Here is an 18,158-nt window from a genome sequence, read left to right as displayed (position 1 = left end):
TGTCTCTATTCACATTTTGCCATCATTCAAGTTTAAATCACTCTCTACTATAAGTGGTTCGGTTGTTGAACTGGAAATGGAAAAGGAACCATTTATGGACAAGTGCACATGAACAGAAATTAAGCTGTAAATATCTGGGCTGGGCCATTATTGTAGTCCAGAAACATCTGGGGCTGAAGCCCAGGCTGGGCCCCACTCCTTCAGTGTTCAGGTAATTGCTTAGATGATTTATAACTTACTGTTTCTATTAAGAATGGTTTAAAGAGAAATTTGGAGCCTGAATTCTAAAATGATCTTCAAGGCTTTGCTCTTGCTTTCATTTGTTCAGGAGAGAAAAAAAAAAAAAAAAATCCTTTGCTATTTTTCTCCCCTCTCCGATGTTTCAGAGCTACAATGTTCCACAAGGACAAAATTCACACCTTTCTACATTCAGACCAAAGGCACAACATGGGCAGACCTTCCAGCAGCAAAACTGAAGACCATTCATCCAGCTTACATTTGAGGTGTTCAGTGCTTCACACTTCCCAGCAAAATTCACTTTGAATCATTCTCCCCATATAACTACTTAAATTCCTATAAACTCTATCAGTACCTTCATGGAATATTCTCTTGTCCCTGCTCTTTCGATCCACCTGAGAGCCTGTTTGGCTCTGCCGCAGAAGACGGGCAGAGGCTCTGCAGCATCGCCCTGCCAGCAACCTGAGGGGATGCTTCTGGCTCTGGGACTGGCTTCCCCCACTCCATTCAACATAGCCTGAATTTCTTGGCTTCCAGAGCAAGCTGTAAAAGCCACTCATTTGACAGGGCTTGCGATACTGTTTTTTGGAGGACAACAATAAGGGAAATAAATGCTTGCATGAGATCAGTCTTCTACTGGCAGTTAGGGGAAAAAAGATTGCTCTCTCCCAGGCAGATCAGCAGGGACAGTCTCTGACTGTAAACCACTCTGGCATCAAAAAACTTGGTTATTTAAGACTGACCAGATACCCTAACTATATTTCCACCCCTTTTCCATGACAGCTAAAGCTTATTCTAAGCAGACCCCTAAGCCTACAGGGATGAGGTCTGTAAAGGTTTGGCCATGCAGCCCTCCAGGTGCTGCGCTTCCTGCTGTACAGTAGGGCCCCTCCTGCCCTGCCCGACCAGGCAGCACCAAGTGAAGGAACCTTGCAACCTGGGTGTATACAAGGTCTGAAGTGACACGCAAGTGACTGTCCCAAGCCCATGGGGAAAAGCAGATTTGACAAATTGCAAAACAATGCCACCATTATTTCACGAGGAAATCAACTATGCTTTAGCCACGGATAATCAAGACATAAAAAATATGACCTAGTGCTTCTGCAGAGCATGCTTCATCTTGGGAATTTTTCTCCCCCGCATGTCCATAAACTGTGTCAGTACATAAGACTGACAAAAACTGACATTTTAAGGCAACAGAAAATTTTCCATGTGGGGTTGCATCAACCTAGGAACACACTAAATACACCTTCCAAACCACTCACTGCTAAGTGGCCAACTCCCGCAACAAATTTGATCCAGTGTTACCTGTAAGGCAGACACCACACACTTCATAAAGCAAACAGCTTTTTTTTTTTTTTTCTAGTTACTTTTAAATAAAAAGTTGGAAAGCTAAGTGGGAATTGAGCACCAATCTCCCAGTTACAAGATGTGACTGACAAAATAAACAAAGCCAATTCCCATAACTTTTGCTGGATTCTTTCTCATTTTTTCCATGTGTTTTACAGAAATGCAGAACCTCAGTAATGCAGTTAAGCTTCAAGGCTCAACCATAAATGTGTAGCTAAAATGCTGCACTCATTCAAGAAGCAAGTTTGCCCAGAGCAACAGGCCTATATGTACGACTGCATGGAGGACTTAATGCAGCCATCAGCAAGAGATACTTTTCTCCTTCTGAAATGTACATGCTCCAACTAAACTTCAATTTAAACTGCCAAAGTAATACTTCAAAATCTTCTAGCAGAAAGTGTCCAAGGTAAACCAGTACACTTTTAGGAAAGTTTGTATACTTGTTTAATGACTTGTTTAATGCAACAAAAATTTCTTACATATAATTTTTTCCTTAAACACAAATATTCACATTTTTAGACCAAAGCTAAACTGTGGATCAGGATGTAGGGGGTGTCTTACTTTATGGCACCAAATCCAAGAATACTTGCTCTTTTGTTGCACTTCAACACATCTAATGAAACATTAAAGCAGACCATCAGAGTTATTTGAATTATTGGAAGCCCGCTGATTTCCAATGGTGGGTGTAATCCTGGTCAAACAGTTGAACTGGAGAACAAGTCTGACTTCACATAAATATCAGCACTTGTAACAATGGTCCATACGAAAACAAAAAAATGTCATATGGCATTTTGCAAGACAAAAACAGTCATGGAACTGAACCTAGGCAACTGGAGTAGTTTAAACTGGGCTTAGTATCACCTAAATAATGTATTATCTAGATTTTAATACACAATAAATTTTAGTACCTAATTTTGCAAGTCTACAATATTGTGGGCTGGCTTCTGTAGTCTTCACTACAGCAAAGAACAGTGCATACCTAAAGAAGATTTCTACCAGGTGAAGGAGTAACTGTAAATAGACGACACGATCATACCACAGAGGATTTGAGTCTCCACATTCATAAAGACCATTGCTGGTGAGAAAAACCACCACCTCTGCCAAACAACATAAATACAAAAAAGCCCTCCCCAAGATTAAAAAAGGAAAAGAAAAAAAAAAAAAAAAAGAAATCCATTTTGTACAACAAAACTGAAGCAATAATGAGAAACACACACAGAGATCTTACTGTGCAGCACAAACAGGATGCTGTCTGTAGGTGCCAGCTGTAGGTGCCAGCATTAGGACTTTCTGCAGCGGGCTATGCAGGTTGGGGTCTGGCCAAGGCCTGTCCTCTAGAGGCTGGGTGTCTGGCCGAGGGACTTGCCCGCAGGTACCAAAATACAGAGGAAGCTACTGGAACCACATCTGTAAGCAATGCTTTCTCCTTTCACTTTTTAAAGTATATTTTATGTGCTCCAAGACACTCTAAGTATTAATACAGCAAACCAAACCTCTAAAGGATTCCTGTCAAGTATAAATACATGCATAAACACAAGATACAATTGAAAAAGTCTTTTCTTAATGAGCTCATGGGTGCTTTGGCACACTGCATGAAATATAGATTTGAAATTTTAAGATGATACATCAATTCCACAGTTGGGCTTTGGAATTAAAATAAAAAAAATAAAAAAAAATCTACCCAACATCAGTTCAGATTCAGGTTATCCAGACTCTTAATACAGCCACACCCAAAAAATAACAATGATAAATTTTCTTACCACCCACCTGTGTAGTAATAAAGTGTGGATCTTTTTAAAGACAAAAACATCTCAGGATAAAAACAGGGTAAAATTTTTCTTTGGCAGTTGGTAAAAAGCTCTAATATACGAAATCAATCACACGGTAGTTGAAATAAAGCCCACAAGGCACTTTGATAGCCCAACGAGCACATCACCAAGTGGAATTTGGTGCACAAACTTAAATGCATGGCTTTTTTTCCCCCCCTCAAGCCATGCATGATTTTTATCCTTATTATCTTATTACTGACACCAAGTAAGTCGTATTACGGCTAAACTAGGAAACAAACTTGCTTGTCTAGAATCTAGCGTTTGAACTACCCATGACACTTTTGAAACCGTACACTGGTAAATTATATTAGAACATAAAAGAGATTCCTCCAGAAAGTGGTTATCCTGTAAGAAACATGGATATCAGTGTTTCTCTTTTGCCATGTAAGGAACACATTAATATCTACCCAGTCACAGTCTTTTGCTTAAAATATGCACAAAATACGCCAATTGGAAAGTGGTTGGCATACAGAGTAAAAAGAAAACACAAGGAAAATAGTTATTTTCACCTCTAAAAGGATAGTTAAGTGATAAATTAACATCATTAATGAAAACCTCATTATTGCAACTACACAATACTATCGTGCCTATTCGTACTTAATTTTCTTGTGGAAATTACATTATACAACGCAGCATATAATCGGTTGTGATTGGGGGTAGGAGAGAACCAGTCGTTAACTATGACTAAAATGACTGGTTTTCCAGTGCAGTTGTCTTCTAATTAAATCTAAGTGTGGAGCACAGTCATTGAGATATGCTGTAATGATTTGCTTGGAAGTATTTTTCCCTTTTGTTTTTTCCCCTCTGCTCATCAGACTACCTTATACCTTTCAAAACTAGAGCAGCAAAAAAACCCAGCGAGCTCCTGGCAGATGCCATGCCAAGGCAGGTATTACTCACCATCCTTCCGCCCACATTCGGGAAGGCAGCTCATCTCTTTCTTAGCTCTTCCCACTAACAGGTACACACTCTGAAGCTCAGAACGGCACCTCAAGTGCTATTTCAAAAGACAAGCTTCTTAATGACAAACCAGACTACCATTTTATCGGCAGGAGAACACATACAGCTGCAGCACTCAGCGCTGCATTGGGCTACGGCAGTTCAGCGCTGGGTGTCAGTACCCACCAACAGATACTCAGAGAGCACTCCAGGAACATATTAAGCGGGTCCAAGTTTCTACACAGCTTATGGTTAGTATTTTCGACTAGATCGGACTTGGAGAAGAAATAACTTATTATATCAGAGTCTCTTATCTTTACAGTGAAAGACTGCAGGTCACCTGGTAGAGGACACAACAGATATTAAAGTGATTATAGCCCTGATCTTAGCCAGGCGATGGAGTTTGGTGCATGGGCAGGGAGGAATGGCACCTCTCCCTGTCACTGAAGTGCAGCGTTCCCACATTTGCTGTATTTCAAACACAAAAGCATCTCACGGGAGCAGGACTCGGCAGAGGCTGGGAACGGGGCCTGAGTGGGCAAGGAGGGGGCACAGGATGGCTTTGAAAAACCAGGGAGCAGAGCGCCTATTTCCCTGCAATGGCTTGGTACAGGCCAGGCTTAAATAATGGTATTGCAAATTGAGGCCCTGGGGAATTTGGAGTGTACAAGTGAGCTTTTGTTCGCCAAACCCCAAAAGGTATGTGGGAGATTTGGGGGTTTGTTTCCATTCAAATGGCATATGTATGCCATTTAAACCTTAAGTTAAACTATTTTTAAATTTAATTTAAAAATAATTTTAAAAATTTTAAATTAAATTTTAATTTAATTTAAGTTAAACTATATTCTAAACCTTAAGTTAAACTATTTTGCCCTGCTTATTGTGCAGCCTTGCTGATCTGATACCTGGTAGGAAAAATATTTCTCTTAGCCAACATAGTGACAACTACTTAAAGTAATGATTATCTGCTACTGTACATAGCACGCCCATTTACTTCCCTTCAGAACTTCTGAATGAGGAAGAAAGCAACAAATCTAATGTAATAAGCTTCGCAGGAAAAACATTAAAATAAAATAAAATAAAATAAAATAAAATAAAATAAAATAAAATAAAATAAAATAAAATAAAATAAAATAAAATAAAATAAAATAAAATATGTGGCAGGGCACGGGAAGCAACTGCGAGAAAGAAGAGCACAGCTAGAAGCCATTTGAAGGGATACAACCTTTCTAGTGTAAACACAACAGCTAACTACTATGTTGTGATTTTAAAACACATTTTATTGTTAGAAAGTAAAACAGAATTTTGCACTAAAAAAATAAATCTTATTCTGAAGTTTTTAAAGCAGGTGGACAAAACTGTAGGCACTTATAAACATCTCCCCTACTCTTCCCTCCCCACACATGTGCAAAAATTGGGTTACTACTCTGTAAATAGGCTTAGCTCCTGTAAATATATCTCAGGATTTTAGGTGTACTTTTTCACACTGTAAGATTTCTATACAAAACCAGTTTAATCTAACTCACTCTGATTATTATTAGAAACTCATTATTTGAGGACATCTATCTTTACAGTAACCATGCGCCATTAAGGAGCACAATGCCCATAATTGTTTAAAAAAGCCATGGGGGGTGGGGGAAGGGAGAAGAGGATCAGGAGGAGGGAGAAGGTAGCGAAGGGAGGTTTTGCAATTAGAGCAGCAGCATCTACTCTGCATTTTGCCCGCTGGAACATTTACATATTAACAAACTACGTTTAAAGTTTCCCCCACCCAAAATCGTAAATGAGTCGTTTGTTACACTTTTACTTGTATTTTTGTCCTGACACATTCAAAATGTGTTCTTACAACCACCAAGAAAAATCAAAAGCCCTATTTACTCTATTACACACCCTTGATACCTCAAAAGAGAGAGATCGTGCCATTTAGTAAGTACAAATACTGCTAACGCCTGTCATTTTCTGGGGAAAATTCCCTATAACCCACCTCACCTCATCTAAGATTTGTTGCGAGCCTGCATATTCAAAGTCCATTCAGATTGCAGGGACTCAGTGCCTCTGATAGCAGAGCACCAGAAGTGGCAGCCTGAACTGCACTTGCTGAGATGCAACACTCTTCGTGATATTATCTCAGACACTCAGAGCCTTCAAGCTCAAGCTGCAGCTGTTCTGGCAGCTCCCAAGCAGGAAGGAATGGTAACTTTAGCTAAAAAGTACTAGCTGGTAATGGATGGCAAGGACTTCCACTATCTCTAAACAGCTGACACCTTAGAGAAAAATAAATAGTTGTGTGCTATTTGCCTACTCCAGAAATAACAAAACACCTCTCCCTAATCAGTGGTGAAAATCGCTACTCCAGTCACTACTACTGGTGTCAGTGTGTCCATTATTCTGTACCATGTGGATAATGTGCTCAGTGATGGAAGAAATATCACATTGCAACTCCTTGAACATTTTTAGCTAACGAAAAATTCTAAAATGTCATTTATTAAGGTGCTGGGTATTCAGCCTCTACAAGCACAAATCAGATATCATTTACCTACATCTAATTTAAAAAAAAAAAAAAAAAAAGCTTCTCCAACTTCTTAACTATCTATGTCTCAACAAAGACAGTCACTGCATGTTAAGGTGTGCCTTTGATATGTCTGTCGTGTTGACAAATGCTAGGGGCCAAATAACAAGAAGTACTTCTTGCTGCTCGTTACATGGCATTTACTGAGTTTCAGCTCCAGCTCTCTACTAACACTAATATTAATCTGGAAAAGAGATAACATTTCTCAGTACGAATACTATGGCATCAGCAAAATTAATGTTAACACTAAAGTTTGTAAACTGAAAGCAGAAAAACAAACCAGTGTTGTAGAATAAAGAATTCCTGCATGGGACAAGAGTGTGAAATTAAATGAAATGAAAGTCAAAGAACAAAATGAAAATCAATTACTATAAAAGGTTAATTGCAGCATGAGTGGTTTCCAAAATATATTTATTTCAGCTTTTATCAAAGGCAGAAAGTAAGAAGTAAAGAATTATTAGAAATTCTATAAAGACATGAAAAATTACTTTAAAATCTTTAAAATAGAGTACCTGCCTGATATTTATGGTACGTTCAATACAGCACTAGCATACGTATGTATTAATATAAAGCTGCAGATCTAACAATAGGAACCACAAAAAAAAGATTTTGCAAATTAAGTGTACATTCAGCTAAATAGCTAGCAAATTTACACGCTCCTTCCATATTAAAAATAATTGAGTTTTGCTAGCTTAAACCCAGCAGCTTTCTGACTGCATGGTGATATGCAGTTCACCTATTGTCACAGGTGAGTTTAACCCTATCTTCTTTCATAAAAACAAAACAAAACAAAACAAAAAAAACCACCATTATTTTCATTTTGAATTCCTCTATTTAATCATATATATTACTTGCAAAGTAAGTTTAAAGCTCTTCATTAAACTTATGTATTTTAAATAAAACAATTTCATAGAGATTGAAGGAAGAGATTCATAAAAAATATATGGTCCAAACAGACTTTGCATGCAACAGCACTGAACTATACTTTTAGAGCTGCAAAAGGAAACAGAATTGTATTCATTTACCAAGAATGTATTTCTACGGTACTGTATATAGTGATGTGGTCCACAAATGCCAACAACAAGGGGCTGAAAATAGGATCAATTCTTTTCCTTCTCAGAAACAATCTTGTAAGCATCTGAGTTCCCAAAGACATAAAAGAATAGTTACTTTTCTGAGATCTTTTGATATCGCTCTTCATGGTGGAGCTATCCATGAGTGATGGGAGAAATCTCTTTTGAAAGTAAATGGTGCACCTTCAAGTGTGTTCAGATACATCTTTGCTGTTCCTTTCTGTGTTTCTCAAGTTTTACTTGAAAAGGATGCTTGATTTTTTAAATTTTGGTTTAGGTATCACAATGGGATACCTTATATCAGTCAGTGCTGGCAAACTTTATTCTTCCAGCACAGAATCTAGCTGTTTCTTTCTGTGTCAACACAGGAGGCTAAAGTAATCAGATAGGTCTAAAGAAGACAGGGGACGTTAACCTGTGCTTTCTCAGAATCTATGATGAGTATGTTCCTACTTTCAACGTGACCACGCTGAGCTGTAAGGTATATAAATAGCTACTTTTCATCTAAAAGCACAGCTATCACAGAAGCTTGCATAGCAGGGCTATCAGTTCATAATATTTAAAATGTCAATATTGATACTATTGTCAGGAATTCATCATTTCTGCATATAACTTTATCCTTCCCATCCACCCTCTGCTGTCACTCAGTAACATAAAGTAATTGTAGGCTCTTCCCCTCACCATGTCTCCAGAAGAAACACACACACTGTAACATCTGTTGTGCTGTATAGGAATATCTCTGCAGCAGCATAGTTCTCATAGTTTTATTAAGTGATAATTCAAGCTCACTATATAAATGCTTTTTATTAATGACTTGCTTGCATGATAGAACAGAGGAGACAGAAGGAGGAAAAACCTCTCAGAGGAAAATAGGGATGTTATTTGCAACATATTAAAAGGCAAATCAAATAGCAGTTGCTCTAAATAAATTGGGGGGAGGGGGATGGGGGACTTGAATGAGAACATGAAGACACATTACTGCCACAAACCTCTGTAATCCACCAGTTCCAGCCCCTTCTCACATCTCCTCTCAATATTCATTTTCAATTTCCATTCAGATTAGCAGGAGTTACACAAGCATGCATTCATGTGCCCCTTAAGTATTTTATGAAACTGAAGATGAGAAACAAAAAGTTTAATTATGACCCATACCAGAGAATCATTCATTCAGACCATGCTTAATTAGATGTGAGACAGCTATCTTAGATCATGAAGTTGGACCACAGTATGCTCTTATTCCAAATAAAATACAGATTACTGAAACCAATTTACCATTACCAAACTATAACCAGCATGACACATGCACACACACAAAAAAAAAAGCCACACAAATAATCATAAATAATACAGAAAACAAACCCTTTGCTTTAACAGAGTGCATGTCACATTAAAAGTATAATAGGAAAGCGTTAAAAATGGATAACAAAAGTCCAAGCAATACACAATTTCCAAATGTGGAGAAAAAATGGACTTGCATCACCAAAGTTTGCTAACGGATCAAAGTAATGTCCGCACTTTTCTCCACATGACTTTCAAGATACCTGAAATTTAACTAAATATACTAGCAATAGCTGTTCTATACTTTAAAAGAACAGAAAAACTATTTCCTCAATAACAGCTAAATAATATGACTAGTAATTGCTATTTCAGTGTTTCATGGCACATATGACTACACACTTAATAGCATATTATAAAAAATAAAAAAAGCACCAAGTGACATAACAATCATCTGTAGATGCATTATTTTTAATTATAAGTGAGACAGATTAAACTTTTTTTTTTCAAATGCAGAAAAACAGTTTAAAGAACAAAAAGTTTTATTCCATTATTTAAATATAATAACATGAAGCTATTCTTTCCATTGTACAGATACAATAGCCATTGTACCAAGGAGTGTTGCTTACATGATTAAACAGGTAGTTCGGTATTATGATATGTTTGACAGGTAGCGTTACCAACACGGTAGGAGCAGACATACAATATTGTTATTACCATACTGTGTGTGTCGATACCTCATAGCAATATAACTCAGCAAACGAGAAGCATGAGCTCCACATTTTCATCACAGCAGATGACTCTGCGTGCTCTAATCAGCGGTGCTCTCTGCAGATTACACCTCCTCGGATCCTTCCCCTTCTCCCACTGACCTGTCAAAGCCCCATCTCCCTCCCGGTTTCTCAAGACTCGGGTAACCAAGACTGACCAACTATTTCTCTTTCGATTTTACCCTTGCTTGTCACACAGCTAGACCAACATCAACAGGTATTTAGAAGCAATAGCAGTGAAGTCCACTCGTATTTACAAGGTTGCTGCAAATACAAATTATCTTCAGAGAAACATAATACATATACACGTACCCTCTTTAACATGCTGATCAGGGGGGTGGCAGGTACAATTATTAAAGGACTGAAAGCCTTAGATTTCCTTTGACCTCCATTACAGCCTAGGACTCTCTGCTCCTTGAAGGATAAGATTGTATTTGTCGAACCTATGGTAACATATTGCAAGTGGATTTTCTCTGTTCTTCTCTATTAGCTATCATCCTTTAAAGGAAAGCAGTTTCAGTAAAGGAGATGTATATGCTGTTTTCTGAGATTCAGAGATCTTTTATTTTCTTTATTTATTATTTTTTTAAATAAAAATAGAATGATTCTAAGGATTTTTTCATGCTTGCATTTCTCACACACTCTATAAAAATATCATTGACATAGGGTGAAAAGGTCACATGCCTTGTAGAAATGGAGCCAAATGCTCCGGTAAGGTTTTTCACCTGGAAAATATCCTTATATCTAATTCTATTTATTGGAATTTTTTATTATTATTTTAGCAACAAAAAAACTCCAGGCCCTTTCCCAGCCTAGAGTTCCCTGAAGTGGTCTTTCCCATAAGGAAGATAAGTTTTCACTTAGAGGATAGCATCTCTAGCAGCAAGAGTTTAATACTCTGCAACAATATCAGGGATACGCAATCCTGAATTTACAGCTGTTCAAATTACTTTTATAGCTATACTGTTCATTTTGGATCAGATGCTTATCTAAAATTCCATATATTTTGGTAGCCATAATATCTGATTTTAAACAGCTTCCAATAAACCAAAGAACAGTACTAAAAAAAACAAACCTAAAAAAAACACACACACACACAAAGCCACCGTGGGACAGATTCTGGGAACTGTAAATCTCTGCAGCTCTTTAAAGCTAACCCATTTTATACCAGCTAAGGATTGAGCCCAATATGCACAATTCCACTTCAAAGTTGAACTTTTTTTTTCCACAAGCACAGTGTTTTGCCTCTCATATGTTCTGCTAATAGCAAATAAGAATTTCTTTATTTTATTTATCCCAAATTATTTCTATACTTATTTTATGCCTTTTGTTATCAATGACTTAAGAGGGGGGAAAAGTGCTGATTGATCAATTAATCAAGCTTTATTGACATGCTATATTTTTCAATATTTCAGAAATGTCTGCAGAACAATTTCCTCCAATCATAAGATCAATGAATCAATGTAAAACCCCAGTAATTAAATTTATCAACTCGATATCAATACATCTGGCACTTTATGAAAGTATTATGTGAAGTTTGTTCTCTTAAGGGATATATTGATTCGGGGCAAAGAGCCAAATATTTCTATTATTAGATCTGGGAATGCTAGATCAAAACTCAGTCTATTATAAACAACATACAAATGTTTCATATACAGAGATCTCATGCAGATTCTGTACCATTAAACCCACTCCTAACAAGCAGATAAGCCTATTAATTGATGATTAAGACTACAGGAAGATCAGTCATTACGTTCAATGCTTCTTGTATGCATTCATTGAACAAACATATTGACGGGAAGCGTACAAAATCATTTTCCTCTAGAATTTATATTTTAAAAAAGGAGGAGACCATCTAAACAAAAGCAGATTATAAACCTTATTCGTGCAGTACAAAATAGCCTCGATTAATCAATTAAAATTTGAACCTAAAGCTTTGCAGTCTGAAACAGATTATCACATCTCTCTCCATCATATACAGCACTATTATTAATTAAAAGATGAACAGTAAAGCCTAAAGATGACATATCTGATAAAGAGCAATGTTAAAAAAAAAAAGAAACAAAACCAGCATCCAAACATTTTTACACTTCAAAGGACTAGTATACAAACTATTCTGAAATACACGTTTTATTACTGTCCCTTACTGTGATGTGTAAGCAAGAAGGGCACAAAAGTTCATGAAGAGCTATTTCATCAGTCATAAGAAAATGAGTAGTAGGCTCTTTATAATGAGGAAAAAATTCCACTTAAACAAAAAAAAAAAAAAAAGTTTTAAGGATAAAAGAACAGTTAATGACATCAGACTGTCATTTGTTCTTGTGAACTGTATGATGAAGAGATCAATAACAATACAATCTTCATATTTTCTAAAATGCTGCTGGAATAAGAGAGCAGATACACGTGTTTTCACAGATGTTCCAATAAATAAAAAACAATTTGACTGTGAACAGCAAGTATCTTATTATGAAGGGGGAAATAACAACAAAAACCCCAATCCCGCCAGATTCATGTAGGAGTCACATCCTGTTACAAACATCAAACAACAATGAGCCTTTATTACCACGCTATGATTCCTTCATTTCAAACATGATTAATTAGCAAGTATTACACTCACCAAAACTCCCACCACGCTGCTGTTTGTTGCCTATTTGCAAATGGGTCTCTATCAAGTATCCATAAGTATTAGTCTCATTTGTGACACTGAAGAAAAGAAGTCAAAGCATCCTGCTTTAAGGAAGACTTCCCTCATACCTTAGCGGAAAAAAAAAAAAAAGGGAAAACACACACACACAAACCAAACCCCTCTCTTTCATTCAGTTGGAGGGAATCCCTGATAATCCAAACACGAACTTCATGCAAAATGAAAAACTTTTCTAAAAAGTCACTAAACAATTATAATGACTGAAAATAAACACAGACGAGGGAAAAGATCAGGTTAGACTTTGTTTTGGTCTTTTCTGTCCTGAAACCTCGCTTTATATACAATTTGAAAAACTCTGCTTCTCTTGAGAAAGAAAGTATGGTTCACATGTCAAAAATGGAAACAAAAAGAGGATGAGGAGGAGAAGACACACTTAGCAGGACTCATAACATGTTTTAAGCTGTGCAAACAGATGTCTCCAAACGTACCCTCATTTGCAATAAACATTACTTTGGCAGTAAACAAAAGTTTGCTTCATGAGGAGGAGAGGTGAAATCGACATTAAAAATACAGGAGGAGAAACAAGACTGAGATGAGAGAAAAAAAAAAAAAAGGTATCTGAGATTGCCTCCTCAGACTGAACACTATAAATACCATCACAAAAACAACTATGGAAAAAGGCTCAATTTGAAAGCAACAGATGTATTCCTGAGCAAGAAAATACCCCTGATGAAATAACGCACAAGCATACAGAAAGGATCTTTAAAACTACGAACACAGATGCATGCATGGCAAAGGTAAAGTTTCAACATGAAAATAAAAATTAGGTGGAAGATCCGATACCTCCTTGGTTTACCAGCTCTGTATCACAGATACTTGATGATTTTGTCACGCCCTGAGCGGAGTCATTTTTAAGTGCAAATCGGTCCTACTCTCTCCAGCTTTTTCAATTTTATAAATTTGGGATCAAAAACATCAAAGCAGCTTCCACTTCAGACCTAACTTTTAGAGGATCAATGTGACAAGTCATTGCTTGATAGATGTTTCTCTTGATAAACGACTTGTTCAAAAGAGTTCAATGTGACTCATTGCTTGATAGATGTTTCTCTTGATAAACGACTTGTTCAAAAGAGACATTGTAGCTTTCATTTCCTGACCACAACACACTTTTAATTTGCAACAGCAGAGCTGCTGGAGTGTGACTAGTTCCCACTTTCCAGCCCTTCAGGATTGTGGCACTGTCAGGCCACATACATGGGCAAAACAAAAACTCAGGCAGAGGTGCATCCCCAGCAAGAATTGCAGCGAAACTTTTCCTCAGAAAAGAGCCCCGTTACGTCTGATTTCTCTAAAGAGTGGGCTTTGAACCCCCCTCCCCACCACCTCCAACCCCTAACATTTTAGGGAATGCGGAGGGAAGCGAGGAGAAACCATATCTGGCAATATATACTTAAGTGCCATAGTATATATACCGCTGCCTGATACTACCATGTTTATTACACGTATATATATTACCGCTACTGTAATTATTATTATTATCTGGGAATCACATTTAACAGTCCAAACCGTCCACACCATCCAATTTCAGCTCTCAGCATACTGTCCGATTCCCGATTTAAAATTTATAAATGTAATATCCTCCTCATCACAAGCAGCAGTCCAATCTGCTCTGAATATATATTACAGCTTTAACATCACAGAGGGAAATCTCCCATCTGGCAATCACATTCGCTCCAACAGCTCTAGGAAGAAAAAAAAAAAAATGTTCCGCTCTCGCTCGCTCGCTCTCCTCCTTAAAACATTTCTCAGGGCAAATTATGTGCATCTAAAATAAACAGTCGCCTTATTGATCGCTTCAAAGTCAACAAGTTCTAAATGCAAAATGCAATCAGATCATTCCCATCGTATAGCACCCAGGATATGTTTAGCAATATAGTCACCTACAACACCAAAATAGTGTACATTGTGCAACTGCTCTCTCAATCTCTTTCTTGCATTCAGATATGTTATTACGAGAGATCATCAGCCACACAAGCCAGACCTCCCCTTATCCCAAACCACACACACACACACACACACACACTCTCTCTCTCTCCTAGGGTCTCTCTCCATCCTTATTTGTTGCTACCACACGCTATTAAAAGTGGACGTACCCCCTTTTTGGTTGCACAAAACAGACTAATAGTCGCTTCTGTTGTTAGTTCTTTAGTCTTAATTGCATACCTAGAGGTGCATCTCCTGCACCACTAGGAGACCTATTGAAATTCCCCATGCTCCATTTTATCTGACTTTTTTGGAGGAGGGGGCGGCGTGGGGGGCTGGAGAGTGACCGTTAAAACGAAGCCAGTTTCAGCACCTGATTATTTCATTCTGCTACACGTTCAGAACAGAGCAGTGGGAACCAGACACTTGTAAACTGAGCATGAAATACCACTTATTAAACAGTATTAAACAGTCAGCCACAACACTGGGTTTGTTTGTTTACATGCAAAACATTCCCCCCACCCCACATCAGTTAAAACCTCTAGCAGATGATTACGCTGAAAGTAAAAGAGGGAAAAGCAGCCAGAGTTCGAGTAAATAATCAAAAATAATAACAACAATAATTAGTTTGCAAAAGGAAAAAATGCATTTCAGGCATGTATGCATGACTATGTAGACATATAGGTGCATATATTCATAGCTACGCAATTGCCCCTTCTCCAGTCACCGAGTTTTACTAATTTACATACCATTGGAGTTCAGTGGTGTATACAGTGCACTGTGAGTAACATGCAACTTTAGGTTTTACAACTGAGATCAATACAATAGACAAAACTAATGCTATAATCAAAGCAGAAATGATAAACAAATGATAGCAAGAGAAAAAAATGCTTATATATACACGAGTGAAAATATACTACTAAACATTAGGTATTTATTACAAAATATTTGCATGCAGAGTCCTCAGTGCGTTATCATGCCATTTAAATTTGTCTTTGCTATTTAGATGCAAAGGAAGTAGATCCCAAAACGGACATACCATAAACACTGGTGCTACTGATCATTTCTTGCTGGCAGCACAAAAAGCTGAATTGGATTTTTCACAAGCAGGAATTCCAAAGGTTGCTTTTCATTAAAGCCACTTTTCCTCTCAGCTATCAAATGTCACTGCCTTGAAACGTGGGCCCTTTCGTCAGGTATTCATTTAACCTACATGCATATAATTAAGTGGGAAAGCAACATCAACAAAAAGGGGATCTCAGATCACAAGAGAAGAAAGAAAGGGGGAAAAAAAGCACATGACCAGGAATGCAAGTCCATGTCAATTTCACTCACTCCCATTGAAACTAACAAGAGCTCCAGGGAGGATAGTAATAGGATCAGTGGATTGTATATACCATTAAATTATACATCTTTCTCTCCCTTCCGAGCCAACAATACGCCCACCACGCTGTACCCCCTCCAAGATGATGTGCTTACATTTTACTGCAACAGCTCCTCTGACATATCCGTGCCCCCCCAGCCGAGACACAGCAATTTAAACCCAACTTTTGTTTTGCGAGCTTCTTATTTGCACTTATTTGCTCCGAAGTTACTTGTCTCAAAGTCCAGCCCCGCGTTCCCGGCAGTTTATTATTTTTAATGCAACTTGAAAATAAATCCAATTAGGAGGAGGAGGTGGGGAGGGAGCTTGCGATCGCCAACTCTTAATCTGCCTACTATTGTTGGCAATGATCAAGGAGGAAAAACCATGCACTGCGATTGTATAGCTAGACTTTCCAGACTACGATTAGGAAAGCAGAGCGGAGTATTTAACATCAAAAAACGACCGCGAATTAGACAAAATACTTCGGGCACGAGCGGGCGCTTAAAAAATACACGGCTGTCTCAGAGAGCTTTGAGATTAAATAAAATTTAAACCGGTGGTAGGAACACCGAAGGAAAAAAAAAAAAAAAAAAAAAAAAAAAAGGGAGAGAGAGAGAGAGAGAGGGAAAGAGAGATCCTCTTACCTGGAGATTTGGTACGAGCACCCGATAGGTTAGAGTAGCATCGATCCGATGTGTTTGCTGATGAATGGGGGCTCGGGTTAAGTGAAGGTGCCTATGATTTGAAATCATTCCAAGTTTTTGAAGGGAAGACTGACTGCAGCCTCTGCCATGTTGGAATTTCAAACCCAAAACAGCTGCTTTGCAAGGAGCCAGCATGCCAGCAGCTGGACGCCTGCGCAGAGCGCCGCCGAGCCAAATTCAAATCACTTTCACGCGAAGAGCCAAAGATCAGTTTTCAAAGGGGGAGCGGCGCGGGGGGCGGGGGCGCTCCGCGGTCCTGCGCGCCGGGGCCGCCGCTTCCCGCGGGGGGCTGCGGGACGGCCGCGCCGCCGCCTCGCTCCCGCTCCCCGCGGCGGCGGGACGGGGGCTGCCGGCTGCCGGCTCGCGGCGGGGCTCCCTCCGGGCGCGGCGGCGCTCGGCGGCCCGGAGGAGGGCCGGGGCCTAGCGGCGGCCCGCGGCCGCGGGGCAGGCGGGCAGGGAGCCGGCGGCGGAGGTCGCCCGCCCGCCCCGCTCCGCCGCGGCCGCCTCGGGCCGGGGCCGGAGCCGGGGGGGAGCCCGGCCCGGCCTGCGCGGCTCCCCCCCCGCCCCGCCGCCCGGCCTCTGCGCCGCGGAGCCGGGTGTCGCCGGCCGCCACCGCCTCCCTCCCGAGGAAAATGGCCGGGGCGAGGTGCCCCGGCGCCGGCGGGCTGGTCCCGGCCGGGGCGGCGGCCAGCGCCGCGCGGGCTCGCGCTGCCCCCGCGCCTTTCCCCGGGAGATCCGGCGGCTGCCCGCGGGGGCTCGGCGGCGAGCGGCCGCGGCGAGACGTTCCCGGTAGCCGGCAATGGCTGAGGGGCCCCGGCAGCCACACCTCCCTCTGCCCGCGCGGCCCCGGCCCCAGCTCCGGCTCCGGCTCGGCGGGGGAAGCCGCCCCGGCCCGCAGCTGCCGGGGACTCCCCTCGCCTGAGAGGAATTCCCCGGGGGGCTCTTGGACGGGGCTCCCCAGCCTCGTCGTGCCGGCAGGGAAGGCGTGAAGTGGCCAGGCAGCACGAATTGGGCCCTCCCTCTCACACACCGGCTGTGCTCTCTGGCAAACGGGTCTTCTACGGCTCACCCCGCCGAGGCCCGCCGCTGGGCCCACTACATGGGGGCACCCTGCCCGGCCAGGGCACCCCACGCTCCTACACACGGCCGCGACTGCATCGGTCGGAAAGGGGCCGAGGGCTGCACGAGAGGCTCACCACATTCCTGGCTTTGCACCACAAGCAGCTTTCAGGGCTTCATCTAACGAGGGGCCGTGCCATGCTGTCTGGGTGCAGCAGGTGGGCTCTGGGATGCAGTTCTCCCAGACCCTCACTGCCTCTCCTCTTGGTCCTGCTGAGGCATTAAGGATGCCTGGGAAGGGTGTCTATCCATCCTGGATGTGGAAGAGCTGTATTACGTTTTCTTAGGAAGACGTGCTAG

The 18,158-nt window shown here is 40.5% G+C and overlaps 1 protein-coding gene across 2 annotated transcripts in view; it reads right to left on the bottom strand.

Annotated features, from left to right (window-relative positions):
• The window catches only part of FIGN (fidgetin, microtubule severing factor), a 96,118-nt gene extending 79,267 nt beyond the window's left edge, over positions 1-16,851 (bottom strand). The window contains exons 1-2 of one of the 2 annotated variants that reach the window (XM_032190161.1): positions 16,680-16,851; positions 15,709-15,878 (exon numbers count right to left, since the gene is read on the bottom strand). In XM_032190161.1, the coding sequence (XP_032046052.1) occupies positions 15,709-15,733 (25 nt within the window). In that variant the 5' untranslated portion in view covers positions 15,734-15,878; positions 16,680-16,851. The remainder of the gene's footprint in view (positions 1-15,708; positions 15,879-16,679) is intronic. The other variant, XM_032190162.1, reaches the window with a different exon arrangement.
• Between the last annotated feature and the right edge of the window lie 1,307 nt (positions 16,852-18,158).

Source organism: Aythya fuligula, chromosome 6 (genome assembly GCF_009819795.1).
Source record: "Aythya fuligula isolate bAytFul2 chromosome 6, bAytFul2.pri, whole genome shotgun sequence".
NCBI lineage: Eukaryota > Metazoa > Chordata > Aves > Anseriformes > Anatidae > Aythya > Aythya fuligula.
The sequence above is the reverse complement of the archived record's forward strand: the minus strand, read 5'-3'. Positions and strand labels throughout refer to the sequence as shown.